This window comes from Dicentrarchus labrax, unplaced genomic scaffold, assembly GCF_905237075.1.
Source record: "Dicentrarchus labrax unplaced genomic scaffold, dlabrax2021, whole genome shotgun sequence".
NCBI classification, from domain to species: domain Eukaryota; kingdom Metazoa; phylum Chordata; class Actinopteri; family Moronidae; genus Dicentrarchus; species Dicentrarchus labrax.
The window spans coordinates 9,618,609-9,641,459 of NW_026136714.1; the positions used below are offsets into that span (position 1 = coordinate 9,618,609).

Sequence of the window (22,851 nt, forward strand, 5' to 3'; positions counted from 1 at the left end):
GTCATCAAATAGTGGCTGTGGACCTAAAGTAACCAGCAGTCACTAGTAACTCAAATAAAAAACAACCAGAAAAGTGGGCAGATAATAGCATTTACTGTACTTGTGTGAAATGGTGCTCTTATGGGAATGAACTGAAGATGTGAGAATGACTAACTGTAAATGTTGTGTGTGTGTGTGTGTGTGTGTGTGTGTGCCCTGACGTTTATCAGTCTTTACAAAAACTAAGAAAATAATCACAAGAGGTCTTTAGGCTTTTTTGTGCAATTTACTCTCTGTTTATCCACACTTTTGCCTCTTTTTGAACGTTCTCAATACATACATTTTTGAGAAGTTCGGACCGCTCTGTGTGTCATCATGATTGCTTTGCAACAAGAACATTTACAAAAACAGAAAGACTGAATGAGATATCATCAGCGGGTACAGATTTCACTTTTCCATTGAGTCAAGTTGAGCATTTTGCAACGGGGAATCCGGCTCATCACAAGTTGTTTTCTTCCGCGTGATCCTGGAGAGATCATTTAGAACGTGAACATCAGTCCTTCAAGGATAAAAGAAAATCTGTGAATTTATGAAATGTGATGAATTTTTGAGGAGTTGTTGCTTTGATTTTCAACCAAAAGTAGTTTTCATCTAAATAAACTTCCTTCATGGTTATATGTTTTAAATCAGAAAGTAAACAATAGCTTTGTTTACTTAACTCTACTCTTCTCCCAGCCAGCCAAGGATGAATATTTTCTCATAAAGTATTCTGTTGTCTCTCTTTTTTTCTTTTTGAGGGAGTCTGCATGTAAAAAATATAAATTACCTAAGATAACAGGAGGAAAAGGAGCTAAATTGACCTCTAAGAGGCAACTTCAACTAACATGTTGCTTGGCAATATGCTCGGGGCACATTCTATTGAACTTTATTAACACAAATCACATCTGTGTTCACTTTAGGTAGACGTTCTGAGCTTGACAGAGTTTTGTAATACAAATTGGAGTTTAAATACATCTGGCGAGAATGAGAAAGCATTATGCTCATGCTGTGATATCAGTCACAAACCCAAACTGTGATGGGGAGTAATGCTATAGATTTAAAGGCATTGAATTACCCACTGACGAGAAATGATAGGTGTAAAATGACAGAAAATAAAAAAGTCAACATACTTTTGAAAAGAAACATGTTGCTTCATTCATAAACATGTTGAATGAGTCCAAGTTTATGGATACAGGAAACATGTTACACAATTCTGATAGGAGATCATTATAATAGCACTATTTCAAAATGAGTCATTTAACTTCATATCTTCATGATTCGGAGGCAAAGAAAGCCAAGAGTAAGCTAAGTGTTTCAGACTTGAGTAAAAGAGCAGTTGATGGAAAGTTATCTTCCCCAAACTCGACCCTGCAGGTCTACATAACATTGTCCTCTATATACTGTATGCAACACTGCTCTTAAACATACTGCATAAAATTTAAACAGCAGCACACGTTTCCATTGGTGTCAGCAAGTCAACACCAGCTGGAATCTGTACTCTCTTAAAGGGAAAATCCAGCCTGAATATAACTCACATATGCTCAGAGTAATGATGAGAACAAAGTCACTCACAAAGATTGGAAACAGCCCTTTGTGGCTCATATTTATCTGACAAAATCCAATTATAATTTTAAAATTTGCCACTAAAATACAGATTCTTACTATTTACTTTCAACGTTGTGTAAAAAAAGTTAAACCACAATGTTAATCCTAGATTCACTATGAGTTCACACATTCCCGGTTTTATCACTTTTGCTTTCTGAATTACTTTTGGAGGCTCACATGGGGTGGACAGTCAAAGCTCAGTGGGCTGAATGTAGTATGAATTGTTTAAACAAGGATTTTCCCTTTAAGTTAAAAGTGACAGTTTATTGTAAGATCTTCATTCACTTCAAGTACACTGTGAACTGGACTGGACATTAAATTGTTGAAGTGGTTGCTGCCTGCCAAAATCAAGCATCTATGTAAGCATTTTCACCAGCCAGCTGAAATATCTGAGAACAACAGGACCTCCAAGCGAGGGCTGGTTCCCTGCCAAAGTGGCTTGTAGATGCCAAACCACAGCCAAATGTCAAAAAAACACTCCACAGGTGGCTGGTGGTGATTTTAAGTCTAGATTGGGACACCTTACAAGCACAGGTTCAATGCAATATAATGCACTCTGGCATAGGCTTTAAGACATGATGAATCTGATGTGACAACATTACGAAATTAATTTAAAAAAAGTGTGTTCTGATTACAATTCACTCATGATGTGCTTATAATGGCATATTAGCTACATGAGCTACACTGTTCAAAGCTGTTCCCAGGTCTTCTTATAGCACAGAATAACAAAGAGAGACCACCAAGCCAAAACCAAACAATCCTCCAGCTGCACAATGGGACATTATTGGCTGCACTAGCTTCACTTCTCATAAAAACACACAGGTGCCTTGCACGGGACTTCAGAGGCACGGCTTATTCAATAAGGCAATATGTACATGTGAACTGTTGTGTATTTTCTCCTTTGTAGTCATTTTTATAAATAAAGTCTCAAATAATACTGTACATTCTAATGAAATGGTGGCAATCAAGATGAAAATTAAGTAAAAAAAAAACAGAAAGAAATAAAGCACCTGTAAATGTATCATCCTAATTAGGCCAAATGGTTGAGTCATTTTTGCACATCTGTGTACACTGGTCAGTGACAGACTACAATACTGAGTTTTTATCAGCGTGGAGGTTCATTTGAGGGGATGTAAAGGACGATGGCACTGTTAGCACAAACAATCAGATACTAAAATCTCCTCCTTAACAAGATTTTTATACAAAACACTTTGCTGCCTGCCTACAAAGATGTTTGGTGTGAAATCTCAAAGTTAATCAATACTTATTGAGAGGCTGTGTAATGAAATCAAATACCAAAGAATAAGAATCAAAGTGTGATGTGATTACTCCTATATGACAAGTGCTCTGTTCCTGAAGCCAGTTAAGAACTAAACTATTACAATTAGCCCTGTAGATTGGATTCAGTCTGCAGTTTTACACATAAATTTAAATGTTAACAGACCGGCTACTATAAATACTGGCATACCAGTCAATCTGTTGTTGGATTATAATATTCCTCTTTATGCTGTTCTGAAGCTGAACAATGTTTCTTTGCTGAGAAATGAAACTGGCAAAACACAAAATCTATATTCTCCTCTTAAAAAGGAAACAAAAACAAACATGTAAATAACATATTTTTTCTTCCAAAAATGAATTAGCCATAAGACATACAATACAATTACATAGATACATAATTTCAATACCTCACACTCAATCTGCCAAAAAAGTAATGATTACAAAGCCAACAAAGATGCTGCCATATATATAGAGAGATGTATGTACAATGATTATAGCATTCATAATTGCACTATGCCTCAATAAATGTAAATTACAGGCTTATGTTCAAGGGAACTGTTACAAAAAAAATACAAAAGTAACTTAGGAATGAGGAATTGCAAATCAGAGGAGCCAATCAGAAACAAGAAGGGCTTACTTTGGTACAAACTCAACATCAACACTCTTGTTGGAATAAGCCAAATCTATTCGCCACTGCTATTGAACTACAACAGTCAAGACAGCCGGGCTGTGATTGGACGATAGACACAGCTAAAATGTGACTGGATAGTCTGCAGGCCAGGGGGAGGGGTTTTGTACCCAACACGCAAGGTTGTGATTGGACAGTTCCAAGCAATTCAGCGCACTGGGTGGCGTCCTCATCTCCAAACAGCCTGCTAACTAACTGTAGCTTAAGTCAGCTCAAGTTGTGAGTGCATGGAGGGAATACCATTGTTGAATACTTAAAAAAAAAAAAAAACTGCAGGTCGATCAATGAGTCAGTCAGTCCGCTCCTTCTGCGTTTCTTAAGCCCTGCTCTGTTCCTGTCCTCAACATTAGTGAACAGCGCAAAGTGAAGACTGGTGCTTGAGTTGTTTTGGCATCGGCAATAAATATACATATTACCATAACAAAAAGTGTTAATGTGGCACAGTTTAACATAATCATTTAAAACCATCGTCTTAAATTATTACCTCTTCAACTACCTTCAGTCTGTGTAAAGCAACCAGCTCCATCATGACCTTCATCATGACAGAGTAGAGGTCCCTGTGTGCCTCCTCACATGGTCGCTCAAAGACTTTTTAAAGACTCTGACACGTCTGAACTTCATGGTTATGCCGAGAACTGACATGTGACCCAACACACGACACACCGCATAATGTGAAGAATGTACTTCCACGGTCACACATGCTCTACTCATCAGATGGTACCAAAGTGAATGCAATGTAGTTATAATAATAATAAAAAAATAATAATAATAATAATAATAATAATAATAATAATAATAATAATGATTCAAGTCAATCAATACCAAATCAATATGAAATCATTTAAAAATCACAGTTTATGCCAATCAGTCCTTTGAAGGAAAAAGGTGAAGCTGTCAATTAGAGATGTGTTACATCATTTCCTGTGGGGCATACAGGTAAACGCCCGGGACAAAGCTTCAGAATGAACCAACAGGTAAGGAGGGGAGGGTTAAAAAAAAAAGGAATGAAAACCTTTTTTTCTCTGTTTATAAAAAGGCAGGAGGGAGGGAGCACATTGCATTCGTTCCAGCTCTGATGTATCAGACTGACAGGCCCCCTAAACCTCGAGTGCACAAAGTAGTTTCTTTCTTTCCATCAAAAAAAACCCCAAAAACTTCACAATGCGTAAAGCATAGAAACAAGGATCATTGCTGTACATTTTCAACAGCAAATCCCTCCCCGACTCTTCCAAATATCTTGCCCCCTCCCCCTCGCTAGATTTCATTAACTCCTTAAATAGCAAGATACCATTTACTTTGCTCAACCCTTGGGGACCAAGAGATCAACAAATGGCAAATAAATTAGTATTATGCAACCAATAGATTTTTTTTTTCTGATTTTCTTTTCATGTGTGTGTATATGATGTATCTTTTCACAGATTGTGTCAGTCAGTGTGTGCTGAGGGCCTCCTCTGCTGGCGGCCACCGCTCCGCTCTACACCAGGTTGTACTCCTTTAGGTTGAGCTGCAGGATGGTGTCTTTGACGGCGGCGAAGACGAAACGGATGTTCTCTGTGTCAGTGGCACAGGTGAAGTGAGAGTAGATGATCTTATCGCTGTCTGGATTCAGGTCCACAAACATCTTGAGGATAAACTCTCGCCCTGCTTGGGCATCCCTCTGAGGACCTAGAGAGGGGAAGACAATGCTTCATTAATACACTTCTCAACAGGGTACAACCAAAAAGTTCTAAATACTTTTGACAAGATTTGATTATCTTGCAGGCTAGTGAATTTAATCTATACTGTATATATTCAATTCAATTCAATCTAATTTTATTTGTATAGCGCCAATTCATAACAGAAGTTATGTCAGGACACTTTTCAAATAGAGCATGTCTAGACCGAACTCCTTATAACATTATTTACAGAGACCCAACAGTACCACCATGAGCAAGCACTTGGTGACTGGGGCAAGGAAAAACTGCCTTTTAAGAGGCAGAAACCTAGGACAGATCCTTCGGCTCTAGGTGGGTGGTCATCTGCCCCGACCAGTTGGGGTGAGCAAGAGAGAGAGAGAGAGACAGAGAGAGAGGGGGGGGGACATATTCATTCATATATTATTTATTTTATATTATTATAGTAACACATTGCCATACTGTCTGCATTCACTCAAGAAAAAGAACACTATTACAATTTTTGTTTGTGTATTTTTCAACATCAGGGGGATTATTCAAAGCATTTCTATTAAAAGCTAATTGTTTTTCTAACTGTCAAAAAGAAGAAATATGCTGCCGGCAGAAATTTTAAATGTTTTTCAGAAGTGAAAGTGACATCAAATTGTGTTACGATTGTCATATCTGAAGAGAAATGTTCTGTCGTGGCTGAAATAAATGAGTAAGTAATGAGAGTAATCTAACTGATTTATCATGCAACATTTTAGAGTTTATTATACTGTTGGTAGTTATTTAGGTATTTAAGTGTTATGTTTGTCAGCATAATACAGTATGTATATCATGGACCAAGACATACCAATTCATGGACGCACTATCTGTATCAGCCAATAACACCTTTAAAGACATATATCAGCATTGGTCCAATACTATTATTACAAAAATGCATTTATTTATTTAACCTTTATTTAACCAGGAAGTCCCTTGATATTGAAATCTCTTTTTCTGAGCGAGACCTGGCCAAGACAGCACACTAGTTACGATTCAAATAAAAATAAAAACAATTGACAGGGAGAACAAACCTCACACACACAAGGAAAGGCCTAAAGCTATATTGTATCACTATGGAGAGACACACAGGTGGGTATGAGCTTCACGCTTGGTTCAGATGTTGGAAATGACTTTTGCTGCTGTTACTCACCATCATACTCTGGAAAGTAATCAACCAGATGGGAGTACATGATCTTCTCCTCCAACAGGTCCTTCTTGTTGAGGAAGAGAATGACTGAGGAGTTTTGGAACCAGGGGTATGTGATTATTGTCCTAAACAGAGCTTTACTCTCCTCCATCCGGTTCTACAGAGTGTCAGTGTGTGGAGAGAGGGGAGAGGTAAAGTGAGGGGGGAAGACGTACAGAGAGACAGAGAAAGTGAGAGAGAGAGAGAGAGAGAGAGAGTTAATCACTTAATTAAACCACCGTCTTTCATACTCATTAAGTACAGATTTTAATAAACATTTACTGCACCAGAGGGAAAGCAGTAAAGAGAGGAGGGCGTCCACGTCGCCTTCAAGAGTTTAATATCTCCACTTGCACTTAATTTCAGTGTTTAATTGAACAAAACAACCACTCTGAAAGCGAGCCTTAGCTAGCACAACGCCAGCACTGCAGTGCATTAAGAGTGCTAAACAGAATATCTCCTGTATATTATAAAAACTGATCTAATGGCGCCAGGACGCAGAGGACATGCAGCTGGTCAGTCCTCTCTTTCTGCAGTTTGTAGTAACAAAGGACGGAAAACACATGGGCACAACAACAAAACTACACACACATATGAACACACACCTGCTCATTAATACACTTTAACAAACTGACACACAAGCTATATCCTCTTAAGAAGGAGATGTGGCTGGAGGCGCTATTCAAAACAGCTGGCTGATCATTTACAAATGCTTTCCAAAGGGAAAAAAAAGGTGGAGCACAGCCAGGCAGGAGGGGAATCTGATTTCCATTGTTTTAAATAAGGAATAGCTTTCATCTTCAGATCCAAGTCCTCTTCCCCATCACATTAAAAATAACAAAGCCTTTTGATAGGTGAAACTGTTTTTGAAACTGTGAAACTAACACACAGACAATATAGTCACTTAATCTGGTTATTAAATGTACTTGCTGTTGTTTGTCACAAGTAAGACTAATCTAACTTTGTGTGCACGTGTATTGATCATTCACCTCGTTGTCTGATTCCACCAAAACTTGGTCGTACTCGCTGAGCGCTACCAGGAACATAATGGATGTGACGTTCTCAAAGCAGTGGATCCACTTCCTCCTCTCCGACCTCTGACCTCCAACATCCACCATCCTGTCAGGGTGCCAGAAACAAAAGTCACTACAGGCCCTGAAAATGTTTGTAAATGTGTTTAAATCTGTTCTTGACCTAGGGATCTATATATTTTAAGGGGCATTGCTTAAAGCAGTAACAAGGAACTTTAATTTTTTTGTTGATTCTGGCGACCCCTGTGGACAAAATCAGACCCAGTGGCAGGAATTAAGAATCTTCTTACTGATGGTGTTGTGTGCTTATGTAGGCCATATAGAGGCATTAGTATTAAATTGAGACTGTTTTATAACCAGTTCAAAACTTGTAGCAGGTTTAATTAAAAAAAAGGACCAAAGGTGAATCAAGTGTGTTGACTCTGTTGATCCTTTGGTGTGAATTCAAAGTGATTTTAATATTTAGTTGAGTACAAACAGAGTCTTAACATTGTGACTAAGACTATTACTTCCTCCATAATTACATGTGGTACAATTCCTCCACTGAAGCTGCATGAGTTAAGTGAGTAAGTGTACCATTATATCATTATAAAAGGATAATAATAATCCTGTGCAAATCCTTGGCCTGAGTAAATGCCACAAAGTGAAAAATACTTGATTACACGTTAAGCATTGCATTCATAATGTTACTGTTGGATACTTTAAACCTTAACAGAGGATCATATGCTATTTATATTTTATGAGCTTATTGTACTTGTCGCATATAAAATATTAATCCACATCATAAACAATTTACCATAAACCATCAGATAAATATAGTTGGGTAAAAAGGACAAAGTTTTGCTTTTACAGGTGCTTTCCATCTATGACATACATACACTTTTTGTTGAGTGAAAGTATAATTCTTTAGTATATTCTCCTTTAGGCTGAGTCAGTTGTAGTTGTTTTCTTACAACATTTCTTTGTACATTTTATTTTACTAACATACACAGCTATATAGACAGCAGTAAAGAAGTAATAAATTATGAGTGTTTACAACAATGCTACTTAAATTCATCATCAATTTAATTACCTGAATATGACACTCTGCAGGTCAAACGGGTATTCAATGATGCCCGTGGTGGGGACTCGAACCCTCAACACATCCTGCTGGGTGGGAAGGTAGGCTGGCTCTGCAATCCGGTCCAACGCGTTCAGGTAACTACAGACACACAGAGAGAAAATGAACCAGGATGTGTATTTATCATCACGGAAACCATACAAAATATAACTCTAGTTCAGAAAGCTTCTAGAAAGTCTTGTATTTCACCGTCTACATATTTAGAAAAGTATTTCCTTTTACTCACTATTTAGTGGAGTCTGAGAGTTGATATTCCCTCCTTCGATCATAGCACTCCTGGATCCCCGGGTCATTCCATAAGCTCTTGATTGCATCTACATAAGGATTCTCCAACATGCCGACCTTTTCTACATCCACCTCTCTCACAATGTTGGCGTTGCCCTGGAGGGAAGAAACAAAGGGAAAAAACTAAGACATACATCTTTATTTAACAACGCCAAACAAAAAGTAGTACTTCATTCATTAAAACTTCATCAAGCTAATCTAAAAACACAGTTACTATGAAAGCCAATCAATATACAGGTTATGCAGTCCTAATTATCACTGGCTTATTTTCTCACTCGCATATTCTACATCCAGAAATTTCTTTGCACCTCGAGGCTCAGCATGGACCTAATATCTGAAGCTCAAATCCCACTGGGCCTATTAAGGGGAAAGTTTTGCCGTCCCAGATTCCCATTAAAACTCTCCTGCGTCCCATGACAAAAGATCAACATGTGCCTGAATGTTGAAACAGTTTAATTATCATTTAACAGACAGCTATTATGATAACAACGTATTAGCATGAATTTTAGAGTTAATCTTTCAGTGATTAGAATTATCTTATAACCCATATCCACGTCTTTTACTTACTTACTTTACACAGGATACCTCGAAGTGTATAGTCATACAGTATGACTGAGTTAAAACAAATACATTTAAGTTGTACTTATCTAACATGCTGTAATGGATGTGGAGCTGGTAGACTGTAGTAAACAAATAACCATAGCAGCTCAACATGATGTAAATAATTTTAATAATTTAAATGGGTTTGAGACTTGGCCTTGATGTGGTGGTAGAGCCCTTGGGATAGGATTTCACATAAAAAGTCAACTTATTTACACCTTCTGAAACAATCCGCAGTGAGGAGGAAGGAGTTTCATTATCGAATGCATCTCCTTATCTCATTTTAGCAACATGTTTCTTCCAGTATACAGTAGATACACGCTGTTTTCATGGTCGAGCTTGTTTAGCCTACAAGCCTACAATCATGACCTTTACTATAAGTGCCCAGACAGCCAGTGCAAACACGATCAACAGGTTTCATTTTCACTTCCTTTGTGATGTCAGTGGACTTCTTTGTCCAAAGTATAAAAGTTCCTGTTTTAGCATTATGTGTATGAGAGCACAGGGATGTTGGGTAAGACATGTCGAGTAGGCATACAGTAGTTTTTGTTGTAGCCTTTCATTGTGCACATAACCACATAACTAGTATTCCAGTATTTGTCTACTGAGTACATTAAGGTTTTAACCCCCACAACAGCTAGTACAGATAGTACAGATATTGGAATTACTGTATAGTCAAATGTAGAATAGGAGAAAACTTTTAATTATGCTATCATTTGTATTTTTCTTTTTAATAAAAACAGATTATGGTGGCATTATTTTGACTCAGCATGTCTGAGGGATGCACTTGTTTTTTTTATTGTGTTCAACAAAACAATAGTGAAATTGCTGGCCTGAAACAGCACATTCAGTTTCATTCTTCATGAGGAATGAGGGAAGCGAAAGCACACACGGAGAATGATGATCCACCACACAGCAGCACAGATTCAAAAAGCACCTGTGCTCTAGTTAAATCCAAGCTATAGTGCCATTTTAAATCTCACAGTTTATACAAAGCATTATCTAATGCACACCTGGTAGACAGGTGTTCGAGATTTGGGCTCCCTATTTGATTGGTTGTTGCAGTCTGTGTCTTCAGCATAAACATGTGTCGTTATACATTAAGGTTTTCAAGCCTGACGAAGGTCTGTGACCTAAATGTTGTAAATAATTAACTCAGTGTGCCAGTGTGTGAGAATTCTACCCTTCACAAAATCTCAAAGTTTAAAAGATAAAACTGTTTGACTAAAAGCTGTTTGTAAACCTCCAACATGAAGTCAGATATACAGCAACAGAAATGCATCCAACATGTGGCAACCTAACTAAGGCCAACAGCCAATAAGGTCGTCTCTGATAATTCAGAAATACATAACCAAGTACTTATACTTTTGATTAAAAAAACTTCTTCTGATGTAAAGCTGAAGCAGTGTGGTCCGCCTGAAAAAGGTCTGTGATGGTGAAGACTACTTCGCTCCACTTCCTTTCATTTGTTACTCTCACAGGGAAAAAAATGTGAATAAGAGGTCAATGTAACAGCTCCCAAAATGATGACTACAAGGGTAACTCATACAAATGAAAAAGGAGGGATAAAAGGACCTGTTGAAGTGATAGTTATGGAAAGTGGGGTCAAATTTGGTATCTCTTGTGTGCTTGCATGTGTGTATTTGTGTGTATATACGCACTGAAACACACAAGCAAACACAAACACACACAGGGTGTGATGGAAGGATGGAGTGCTAAGTCCTAAGGACACAGGAAGTGTCAAAAAGGACAGGAAACGATTATGGATGGCTGTTCCAAATAAGATAGACAGCAGTCTAAAAATATACAAGGATGCTGTGGCCACTTTGTAGTGTCTCTTTCTCTCTTTTTCTCAAACTATTAGTCACCCTTCACAACAGCCGTTATTTCAGTTAAGGAATTTGAAATGGCTTGAGTGAAAGGATGTCGTTTACCTTGTTGTGCTCATATTTGTAGGGGATCTTGAGCGTCTCCATTGCTCGGATCATTGCCTGCATGGCTGTGAAGATGTTCTGATAGACCAGTTTGGTGAAACCCCTTTTGTCCTCGTCTGAGTAACCGGTGCCGTGGATAATCCTCATTTGTTTGATGAATGTGCTCTTCCCACTTTCCCCAGTGCCTGAGAAAGTAGACAGGACAAATGAATAGAGTTTATTTATTTTGTAGGATTTCAATTAACCAGACAACACATTTAATCTCCTGTGTTGGCATTCACACTCCTTAAATGGACATTTAGCCTTTCCTGGACTTCTATGGGTGAAAAATGCAACAACATAACAAAAGTCGTACTTTCACAATAATAACAATTAATTAGCTCATTAGAGTTGAGCAACTAAAGGACAGCCATAACATTCTTCAAACGTGCTTGAATTCTTGCAGATTAGAGTCCAATTAGAGACCTAGTTCCACTGTGGGTGGGGAATTCTGACACTTAACATCAGATTCTAATATGTTATGTAGGTATGAAATGAATTAAATCCTGCTACAACTATAAGTTAACAATAGTTTTTCATTTAAAGGCACAATATGGAATTTAAGTGTAGACAAAGGGTTCATTAAAAACACTTAAAAAACACACAACCCCATTAATAGTCTGATAAACACTCATATTTTCACTTTTCATTCATCCCAACTGTGTAGATGAATAAATTAATATCCAGCAAAACCTTTTACATGTGGCATCTTGGCAAACACAAATTAATTAATGTTTGAATTAAAAATAATTCCTATTAGGAATTCTGTCATACAATGCTTGTGCACTGTCAGATATTATTAAACATGCAAGTTAAACTATGAAATTGAATATATCAGTAGATTCATTGTGAAAGGCAGAAGCAAGTTTCCCTTACACTCCAACACTCAAGATGGTCATTAATTAGGCTTCAACAGCAAAATATGTTTTAAAATCAATAAGCAAACATAAAATGTGCTTCCTCCTCGCTATAATAAAATGTTTAACTCACCAGGTGACAAATATCATGCAAAGTCTGAATGAAGCCGTAAGGAACATGAACATAAAAGGAGAAACATGACAGTTCAACATGGAGGAATCTATAGAAGAGGACACCCTCCCTCTGTAGATATTAAGGTAACAAAAACATAACAATTCTTATTTTCAAGTGATTATACACTAATGAAAACATACCTATGAATATTAGATCCCATTTCTGCCAATAGATCCTCCTAAATGTTACACACTGGACCTTTAAGAGTGAGCAAAGCGAACGCTGAAAATGTAGATTTAACTATGAATGATAATATTTAGGATTTTTGCTGAGGCAAAGCTGAATCATAGCTTTTTGTAACACAACGTCCTATCTCGGAAGAAACGTGTGCACATTTATACACACAGTGTTACAAGCACACAGACATACAGTATGTACTCGTGCACTGGGTCATTTCCGCATATAATATTATGCGCGGGCTACTTTCCTCTCAGCTTGTTTGCTTGGTCTGGGGACAGACCAAGAACAACATCTCTCTCCTCTTAGTGGTGACAGGGACTATTTGGGTGTGAAGAGCTGGGGGTTTCTCTGTGGTTCATTGAGAATCTTGGCAGACCAACACAACAGTCTAACTTTACCACACCGCTAACTCTTGAATAACTTTGGCAGGAAGGAGTATGTGTGTGTTTTGCATGTCAGTGGCCAAGAGACGTGTGCTGCATTCCAGTGTAACCTACAGACTCTGTTATATGTGTTACACTCCTTTGTGCGGTATAATATAAACTCTATTTTAGCCAAATTTGCCTCACTACTGTGGGCCCACAACACAGACTAAGCACTTTCAAAAACCAAGCTACAGACTAAACCTCGACAGAAACAGCTTTTCCATTGTAGGGTTGCCGATTTAGAAGCCTAAAATGAGCGGGGGAAGGTAATAATGGCAAAACTGGAGTTAGCACAATTACCCTTGAAGTGCTCTTTAGCCAAGCAAATCCTACTTACAAAGTTCATAGAAGCTCATGCTATTTGACTTTGAATTGGACTTCCAATTTCTTGTTAGCGCTACATGCTACACAAACACTGTCGCGTTCCCCTTTGGCACACTTTGAAATATTTACCTTGTAGGAAAGTACCAAAGGTGGGTTGGACTTGTCACCACCTGCTTTTCCACCCACACCCATCTATAATTAACTATTACATTAACCTCAACGACAAGGAGTAGTTGCTGCAGACCACAAATAGTGTTGCACAAGAGTTAATGCCTCACAGCATCCACCCTAAAAATAGACACATTCTATTTTTTAAACAGGGAAAGTGGAACAGTGAGTAATCTGAAAAACTTAAATTAACTATGCCAGTGGGTTTTAGATTTGAACAGGCACAAAGGATCTGAGTTGCTCTTGTGTGGCACATTTCTGATCTCCTCACGGCTGTTCAAGCACAGAAAAAAAACCTGACGTCCTCACACAAGGAGAGGAATGTGAGTGGTTTGTAAATTCATTCATTGATAGCAACCTTTATAATTACAGTTGCCTTTATTTTCCCAAGTCTGACCTGAAATATTGGAGATGCTGCAATTTAGTTTTATGTTACAATATTGGAATGCAATGAATTTCAAGACGGCCGAATTTTTTTTACAGATTGAATGTGTGAAGTAAACGTTTCCTCTGGGGATCCACCCATTCAAACTTAATTTATAGGCTACTTCTAAGTCCTTCAAGACTACAGTATTTTATACAGGTTACCTTAGGTTATAGAAAAATGAGATGGTTAAAATGCATTGTATAACAAACATCTGTACAAATAATAAGAACAATAATTTAAAAGACAATAATTGCTCTAAAATCACACATCTGGGTAGCAATTAATTTTTTTCTATTATACAGACGAGACACACTGGAAAGATAGAGAGACGGCGAGTATGAGTAGGTAGGTGAGTGTGTGCTGGCCATTAGAGGCTACTGAGTGACCTTTCAAACCAATACAGTGACCCAGGATTAGACTGGTGTTTGAGGTTGGTGTGAATGGCTCAACATTATATCTGAGGTGAGTCTGTCTGATCCAGCACCATGTCCAGAAGCCAAGCCCCAGGACTTATCGCGAACACAGTCGGACCCGGGGGGAGGAGGGAAGCTCTACGTGGTGCATTCATTTAAAACACTCTGGACAAACTCGAAGTGCGAGGTGCCAAATATTCGCAAACTTGAACTGGTAAAACAAACGATAAGCACATTTTTAAGGTTAAAAGGATCGTGTGAATTTGGTAGCTTGCTCCATTAAAAAGGCATCAGTCTCAGTCATGCACAAAGACGCCTGCAGCTGACTTTTTAAACCGGAGGGGATAGAGGATGCAAAAATGCCGATACAATGCTTGAACATCATCATAAAAAATGCATGAGTTAAGAAGAGGAAAATAATTCACCCCCAACAGCTTAGCAGCACCTCATGGAGAGAGTTAAAACACAGAGCCAAGGGCGGAGATATTATAGTACCACATTCACTTTTACAGACGCTTCAGTGCAATGTTGTTCTCTAACTACAGTCTCTGGTGTCAGATCTGGAAAACACAAAAATGATTACTTCAGATTTACCCTTCTTCAAAATGAATTATTGGACTGTGTTTAATAGCCCTGCTTCTTACTTGTGCTTAACAAGGGTCGGACACTGCTGGGTCCTGAATTAAAAAGGAGAACTACGAAATTGAAAGTCCGAGGGGCCGGTGTGGTTCTTTTACTTTCGCAAGGAAACACTCTTGTGGGTGTCAAATCGATTCAGTGTCTCTAGGCAAAACACAAGACAGAGCCTTAAATTCAATAAAAAAGAAATACTGTGCTGTACCAACGTAGCTTACCAGACAGCATTATAAAAAACACATTGAAAAATCTCATATCACAATAGGTTGTTTTGTGATATTGTATCGATTCTCAAAAACACTGTCATCGATTTTGGGTTTAAACCTCCAAACACTAGTGTTCCTTTTACTAGTTTTCCTAAAATTTGAAACGGTGAATATCTATGTACATGTTAGTTATTTTAGTTTAGGACAACTAGATGTCAATAATACACAATCATAAGTGGGGGAAAGATGTCGTTTATCATCTCAATGCCACACAAGACCTGAATTATACTGAGACATTGATGATACTATGTTAAGTATTTAACTGCATTAGAGCACTGTAAAATTATAAAAATGGTTTAAGTTTCCCTCCCTAATTCTGCACTGTTAACTTGGCTGCGTTCATACAAAAATCATATGACATGTTTAGTGCTTCCTCTCACAATTACAACCATGTGGTTGTTAAAAGCTTGTTAAAGTTTGCGGTGGACTTTGTTCAGTTGTAGCCTTGACAAAATTCCCACAGCTTTCATTTGTGCGATAAAAGCAGCTGACAGGGATTGGAAAGATTTTGACGATTGATATGCAAAATGTGAGTGCAAAAGTGCAGATTAAACATGCTGCAATGATTTTAAAAGTTGTTCAGCCACAGTTGCAGATATATCAATTCAATGATCTAAGTTGTTCATAACTGTACCTTTACCTTTAAAGTCTGTCAGCCCACTTGTCTATGTGTGTATGTGTATATGTATATGTGTGTAAAGGGGGACAGGCACCATAAACTAGGTCCAATGGTCTCTTGAGGATTAGAGCTAGGCTGTGCCACTTTTGTAACTGAGCAATTTTAAATCAATTTAGCAGATGGAGACAAGCCTGATAATTATTCATGTTTAACCCTTTTGGCAGACAACAGATGTTTGAGACCTCAAAGCTAAGTAAATAGAGGTCAGATATTCAATGCACGTAGAAATGCAACAAGAAAGTACAATGCAGCAAGTATGTGCATATATCTCAATTTCACTGTATCCTACAAGGATATAAAATGTCAGAACATTGTAACAAATGTATTTACCAGAGCCTAGGGTGATATATACAAATACAAAAAAATCTGACCTGACATTTGAGCACCCAGGATTAACAAATGTTTGTTGTTTTTACTTGAAAAAGGACTGAAAAGATTAAACAATTATTAATAGTGCAAATTAGCTACTAAAATCTAAAATACACTACCATCCTCAGCTTACACTGTTCATGTGTTTGAAGTTCCGGTTCAGTGTGTTGTGTATGTACAGTAAACATGCTCCAATGAGGCATGTTTCTGGTTACAAGTATTGTATTCATGATCCACACAAACAGGGCCATAATACAAAAGGATCATGGTAATTTGGTTAGTTGGTTAGTTGATCCTAGGCTTTAGTTAATGTTCTGCAGTTGACTTTTGAGTCTTTAGATGTCAGAACATCCTTAAACACTGACAAGAGTTTTAAAAAATGTCTGTGCTACCAGCTGCATTAATATGCTTTGAGAGAAATAGTATGGAGTTTTGAATGTTGTCTTGCCCATCCTGTTGCACTGAACTCACCTAAACAAGTTTGAATGACTTCTGTAACAGCAATAAAATGAACTCAACTCAATTAAGATGACTAAATATTTACTGAATGAATGAATGACTAGACTAGACAAGTTTTTTTGGGGAAAAAATGTGTTCTCCTGCAAGATCTATTTCAGTATATATCTTAATTTCTTTCCAGACTCCAGTCACTATGTCACCAGTCCCAAGCTAAGTTGCTGTTTTCCCCTCTGCTCCATTCATCTTGAACTTCCCATGACAGCACAGATTTGGAATCACAGCTAATGTAATGGAGTCATGGTTTCTACCCGCTTTCCCCTGTCGCTTTACATTTCTCCCCACCTAATGTCATGCTTAAAGAGGAGAAGTTCACTTTCCTAAAGTCATTTTTATCACCCTCAAACAAGGTCTTACTGGTCCACTAAATATTGTTTTAAGCTTAATGCCTCCATGCCATCTGCAGTCACAGTGCTAATATTAGCATAAAAAAGGTTGAAAGTGTAGGTTTTCATTCAGAATTGATTGGTTTGAATCTCCTGGACCTTTTAGAAAGTTTGGCAAGTGAAGGAGAAGTGCTCCTCTTTATCTCAACAACCAGTCAAGTGCCCTCTAAGCTTTGTCCACTGCTCCTCCAGTGGAGCAGCGCAGTCATTGAGCCTTGATTGGAAAACAAAGAGTTCACTACGCAGTCTTCACCTACTCGATTTATGCTGGGTTGTCAATGGGAGGGTTTACTCAGATTAATTCTCTGTCCCTACAGCAGTCAGAAGTCAAAGGTCGTATTCAGCTTTTGATATTATTATAATGCACCACTTTAATCTCACAAAAATGTAACTCTGTTAGAGGGCGTCCCCGTTTTTGCTTATGTGTGCTGTGACAAACTATGATCCGACGACTCTTGAGGTAAACTTCAGTGGTTAGCATTTTATGATTATTATGATCTTATCTCCAACCCTGGCCATGTGTCCATCATTTTATGTCACGCCTGATTTTGAAAGACAAAATAAACTCACATTTGTTTTGATTCAGAAATAAATCTTGCTAACCTAAATCTTGGATAATGTATTAGGTAATACATATATAGAGATAGAGCAGTGCTTTCTATTGTTTTACTGCTCCAAAATGAATGAGATGCGTAAACATTTTTCACAGCCAAAATTTTGACTTGTTGTAGCAGAAGCACAGATGGAAGTAATAACCTTAATGATGGTTTGGATTTTGCCATGCAATACAGCGATTAACATATTTCCTTGGTTATTAGTTACACCTGTGTTTGACATGTCAAGATGTCCGCTGTGAAAAAGGTCTGTTCTACTTATTTCACTCAACATTTCCTGTAACGGCCTGCTGTAGCTGTGGAATCACTGAGTTATGTTATTTCACTAACTTTTTTTACTGTTAAGCATGGCACGAGTTACAAAATATCTGAAGTTGTTGATGATGCTACATTTCACTCAAAGGTGAACATATCTGTGTTTCCTTTCCTCGTACTCAATAAGAGGTATGAGCTGTTTAAAGGGTTAGGACAGTGATTCATTTTTCAACTCATCTGTTTATGCTCATGTATTGCTGGAGGAGATCAATTTCAGTTGATTCTTGCCGAGATGCATTGCCTCATTGTTCTTCTGCTTTGGCGGACATCGATTTTTACTGGACTTTTCCTTAGTCACCCCATCTTAGAGAAGCCTTTAGTATCTCTGACTCATTAGCTGGCTTTAAACTATTTGAGTGCCAGACAGCTATGCTAAGTGTTACACTGTCAACCCTAACCCCTCCTCCTCCTCCTCCTCCTTCCGCTGCATCAACTCATCCGCTTGCTAGTTATGTATTCTTGGTCATCTGCCCAGGGTAAATGAGTTTTAATTTTGGTACATCTAACTTATTAGTTTACAGTGTCAGTTCGGGAGGCAGACACCATCACCACATTCAAGAGTAGGCTTAAGACATTCCTCTTTGATAAAGCTTATAGTTAGGGCTGGATCAGGTGAGTCCTGAACCATCCCTTAGTTATGCTGCTATAGGCCTAGACTATCGGGGGATTTCCCATGGTGCACTGAGCTCCTCTCTTCCTCTCTCTCTTTCTGCACTCATTCATGTCCCATTAATGCATGTTACTAACTTCACTTCTTCCCCGGAGTTCTTGTGCTTTCTCGTCTCGCAGGTTCTCCTGGTGGAGCCTCCTGCCATGGTCCTGCTAGAGCCATTGCCAATACTGTTGTTGCTGTGCACCTGTCTGTCTGTCTGTCTCTCTCTCTGTCTCTCTCACCCCAAATGGTTGAGACAGACGACCACCCACCTAGAGCCGAAGGATCTGTCCTAGGTTTCTGCCTTTTAACAGGCAGTTTTTCCTTGCCCTTGTCGCCAAGTGCTTGCTCATGGTGGTACTGTTGGGTCTCTGTAAATAATGTTATAAAGAGTTCGGTTTAGACCTGCTCTATTTGAAAAGTGTCCTGAGATAACTTCTGTTATGAATTGGCGCTATACAAATAAAATTTAATTGAATTTAATTGAATTAATGCATATTAGATTCACAAGGACAATGGATTACATGCTTGAAATGTTTTTTTAAACTGTCTGATTTGTACAAAGTCCCTGTGGACATAAAGCAATTAGTGGGTTTGAAAGACTTAAAGTAAAGTTTAAGATCCAAGATGATTTGTGAAATAAGAAGTGATTTTTCTAACCTTGACAGGAGAGTTTTTAGTGAGTGTGACAACCAACAATACACTGATAGTATATGGGTTAATGGTCAGTGAGGTCCGTTATCCTGCTTTGGCCTCGACCATTATTCCTATCATATTTGCTATCTTTACTCCAGTCATACTCTACATGCCACCTCACAGCAGACAACTATCTACTCTGTCAAAAGACTACACTCCTGATTGCCGGACAGAGTAATATCTACTCTCTGGATCGTGCCGCCTTCATTACATAACATTTAACACAATGGTATTTGTGTTTGTTACAGAGAAATCACACATATGGTGATTACATATATTACAGGAAACTTTTACTCTGCCACTTAATAGATTGTATCTTCCCTACAACTCAGTACTCAAAGACATTAATTGTAAGCATCCTGTCATTAGAGGCACGCTACTTAACCACTTATATAATAAAATATAATAGCCCATAATGATAGGACCTACTGATAAGCAGCTACTACACAAAAGTCATAATCATAAATTCTTTGGTTTGTATCACATGACAATACTGACTAATTATTGAATAAAAACCAAAATATACATATAATACATCGTATTACGTCCTCAAACTTCATCAATTTTTGGTTTGGGTCATTGGCTTGTTTATGTGTTTGCATAATAGGCGAATTGTTGGGTATTAAAAGAGATTAGAGGGCAACAACAACACAATTATTTGTCTGAAGTTAACAAGGGAGGTGGCAGTCAGCGCCTTCAAATCCTGTTAGGGGGAATTCATTTCATCATTTTGTACTAACGGGAGGGCAAAGGGGGAAACCATTCTCCTCCAACATCTCTTAAAACATCCCTCAAGAGGCAAAAAAAACCCTAAATGTGTTCTTCAGAAAGTGGATGATGTGATCTTTAGCCCCAGCCCACTGCACCAGCTTCTCTGTTGGATTCTCTAAGGAGCTGAGAGAGGAGGGCAGTGGATCAGGAAGAGAGGTTTCTGGCACCACTCCTCCATAACCACGGCCATCACAACTAATGGGCTCTTCGGTGAAAATCGAATTAAAAACGAGATGGTGAGTAAATGACTTGTTTTCCTCAAATTTCTCCAGTGTGACTAATACTTCTCGACATGATTGCCCCCCCTTATCAGCATCGCATTTCACAACCCCACACTGTAAAAATGCACAGGTACCCAATGATATTTACAACGTTTTTGAGATTTTATGGCACTGTTATATATGATTTGGTGTTAAGAACCATGACCTACGGCTGCATGGGGTTTTCAATTCATTTGAAGATGATTAAAAGTAATTTAATGTACACAAAGCTGGGTCCATGAGCATGCCATCACACAGGCTTTATATATATATATATATATATATATATATATATATATATGTGATTGCAGTGCATGCTCCCAGCCTGCTCCACAGACTGACACCTGTGATATAATCATTGCCAGGGTTAGGTGTTAAGCTGCAATACTGCCTTGATTACTTCCAATAAAACGCTAGACTTTGGCCCAGCCGATATTTGACACACTCATGAGCACACCACCTGGATGGGCCCTCTAGGCCCTGACCACACAGGTTGCAGTCAGGGCCAGAGAATGCATGTCAGGAAAAGAGTTAACCACCACTACTTTGTAGTGACTGGTGAGCATTTGTTTCCTCGACACTAAGCCGGTCGCAGTTATTCAAATCATGTGGTTGGTTTTTTTTCCCCTTTTTACACCGGGAGCCTTATAGGCCTGGCTGGGCAGCATCTTCTCCCTCTGCTGACCTGTCAATCTGTGCACTCGACTTCACCTATCTACCTTCCCCACCCCTGCCCTCCCCGACAAAGGTATTTCTTGTGAGAGGAATTCGGGCTTTGCGCCTCTCTCTCCCCCCCACCTCCCCCAGACACACACACACACACACACACACACACACACACACACACACACACACACACACACACACACACACACCCTCCTCTCCACTCCTTTCCCTCCTCCGTGTTTCTCCCTGTCGGGCTTACCGAGAAGCAACAGTTTCAGTTCCCGGCGTGCGTCCCTCTTATCCCGGCGGAGCTGCCTCTCGATCTCGTCGTTGATCCGCCTGGCTTCTTTCGCCTCTTCACTGAGGCAACACGCCATTATGGATTCCAGGGTCATTCTCTCTCCTTGTGGTTTTTGTTTTTGTTGTTTGTTTTGTTTTTTTTGTTTTTAAAAAACACGCACTTTTTCCGCTTTTTTCCCCCCTCCTCCTTTACTGATTCATTCAGATTTCAGATTCGTCGGAGTAGGAGGGGTGGGAAAAAACAAACAAACAAACAAACAAAACAACAACAACAACAACAACAACAAGAGGCCTGTGAATGCAAAATAACGTCCTCATACGGGCCTGGTTGTGGTGAAATAAGGCGTGGACGCCCTTATAATGAGTGTGAACAGCGCACAGATTGTGCCGGAGAGGGGAAAAATAAGATATTTGAGAAATGATTCCCCCCCCACCCACCCCCGTCCCCCCTTGTTTCAGTTCGCTTTCTGGCCCTCCCGACAGCTTCAAAACAGTGTCCAAAAGTGCTCTGTGTTGAATATCTGTGCAAATCTTAATTGGTGTAATCTGCTTTTCCTTCTCAATATGATCAACAGATCCTTTTAAGACACATCCTCCGTACTGCCTCTGTGTGATCTCGTTAAGCGTTGTGCCATCCGTGCCCGGCCACCTCTCTCTCTCTCTCTCTCTCTCCAAAAAGTCTTCAATGTTGCAATTTTTTTTTCTTCCAATCAACAAAAATCCCTCCTGTTCAAGTTATCATCCGTGGGTTATGGCACCGGGGAAACCACATGAATAAAGCTGTCGGTTTATTTTCCAAGGGCTCGACTCCCGGGCGTGGTAAGGCTGAATATGGCGGACTTTCACTCCAATCCGCTAGGCTGGGATACAGTACAGTTATCTATCTCTGTCTGCTCAAAAAAAAACACACACACACACACAAAAAACAAACAAACAAGAAAGCCACACATAACATGGGATTTCAGCCGGAGCTCCCGATGTCCGCAAATATATCCCAGTTTGCGTTAAAATGCGGTTCAAACGTCCACGACTCCGCAGCGAGGGTGAGAAGAAAGCGATACAAACGCTGTGTTGTTGCTCGGTTTCCCCCGGACCAATCTTCTCCTTTTCCTCAATTCTCTTCGCGTATTTTTATTACAGAGGCCATCCACTCCTCCGCTGGAAGGGTGACGTCGGCCTCCCATCGACATGGGGGGAGTGTCACGTCAAACAAACGCCACACAAGTATTTATACCCCCCCCCAACCTGTGGAATAGAAAATGTGCATGAATG

At 39.0% G+C, this 22,851-nt stretch overlaps 1 protein-coding gene across 1 annotated transcript; it reads right to left on the reverse strand.

Moving 5' to 3' along the window:
* Positions 1 to 245: 245 nt before the first annotated feature.
* Positions 246 to 22,793, reverse strand: LOC127376484 (guanine nucleotide-binding protein G(q) subunit alpha). The gene is made up of 7 exons (XM_051423416.1): positions 21,539 to 22,793; positions 11,446 to 11,630; positions 8,853 to 9,007; positions 8,579 to 8,707; positions 7,465 to 7,594; positions 6,440 to 6,593; positions 246 to 5,254 (listed from the first exon to the last, which is right to left on the reverse strand). The coding sequence occupies exons 1-7, from the start codon at positions 21,672 to 21,674 to the stop codon at positions 5,064 to 5,066; spliced, it is 1,080 nt and encodes a 359-aa protein (XP_051279376.1). The 5' UTR covers positions 21,675 to 22,793; the 3' UTR covers positions 246 to 5,063.
* Between the last annotated feature and the right edge of the window lie 58 nt (positions 22,794 to 22,851).

Coding starts and splice junctions, on each gene's coding strand:
- LOC127376484 (XM_051423416.1), bottom strand. CDS start 21,674: ATGACCCTGGAATCCATAATGGCGTGTTGCCTCAGTGAAGAGGCGAAA. Junction 11,631..21,538: donor ACTGAAACTGTTGCTTCTCG/GTAAGCCCGACA, acceptor CTACTTTCTCAG/GCACTGGGGAAAGTGGGAAG. Junction 6,594..7,464: donor TGGTGGAATCAGACAACGAG/GTGAATGATCAA, acceptor GACACTCTGTAG/AACCGGATGGAGGAGAGTAA.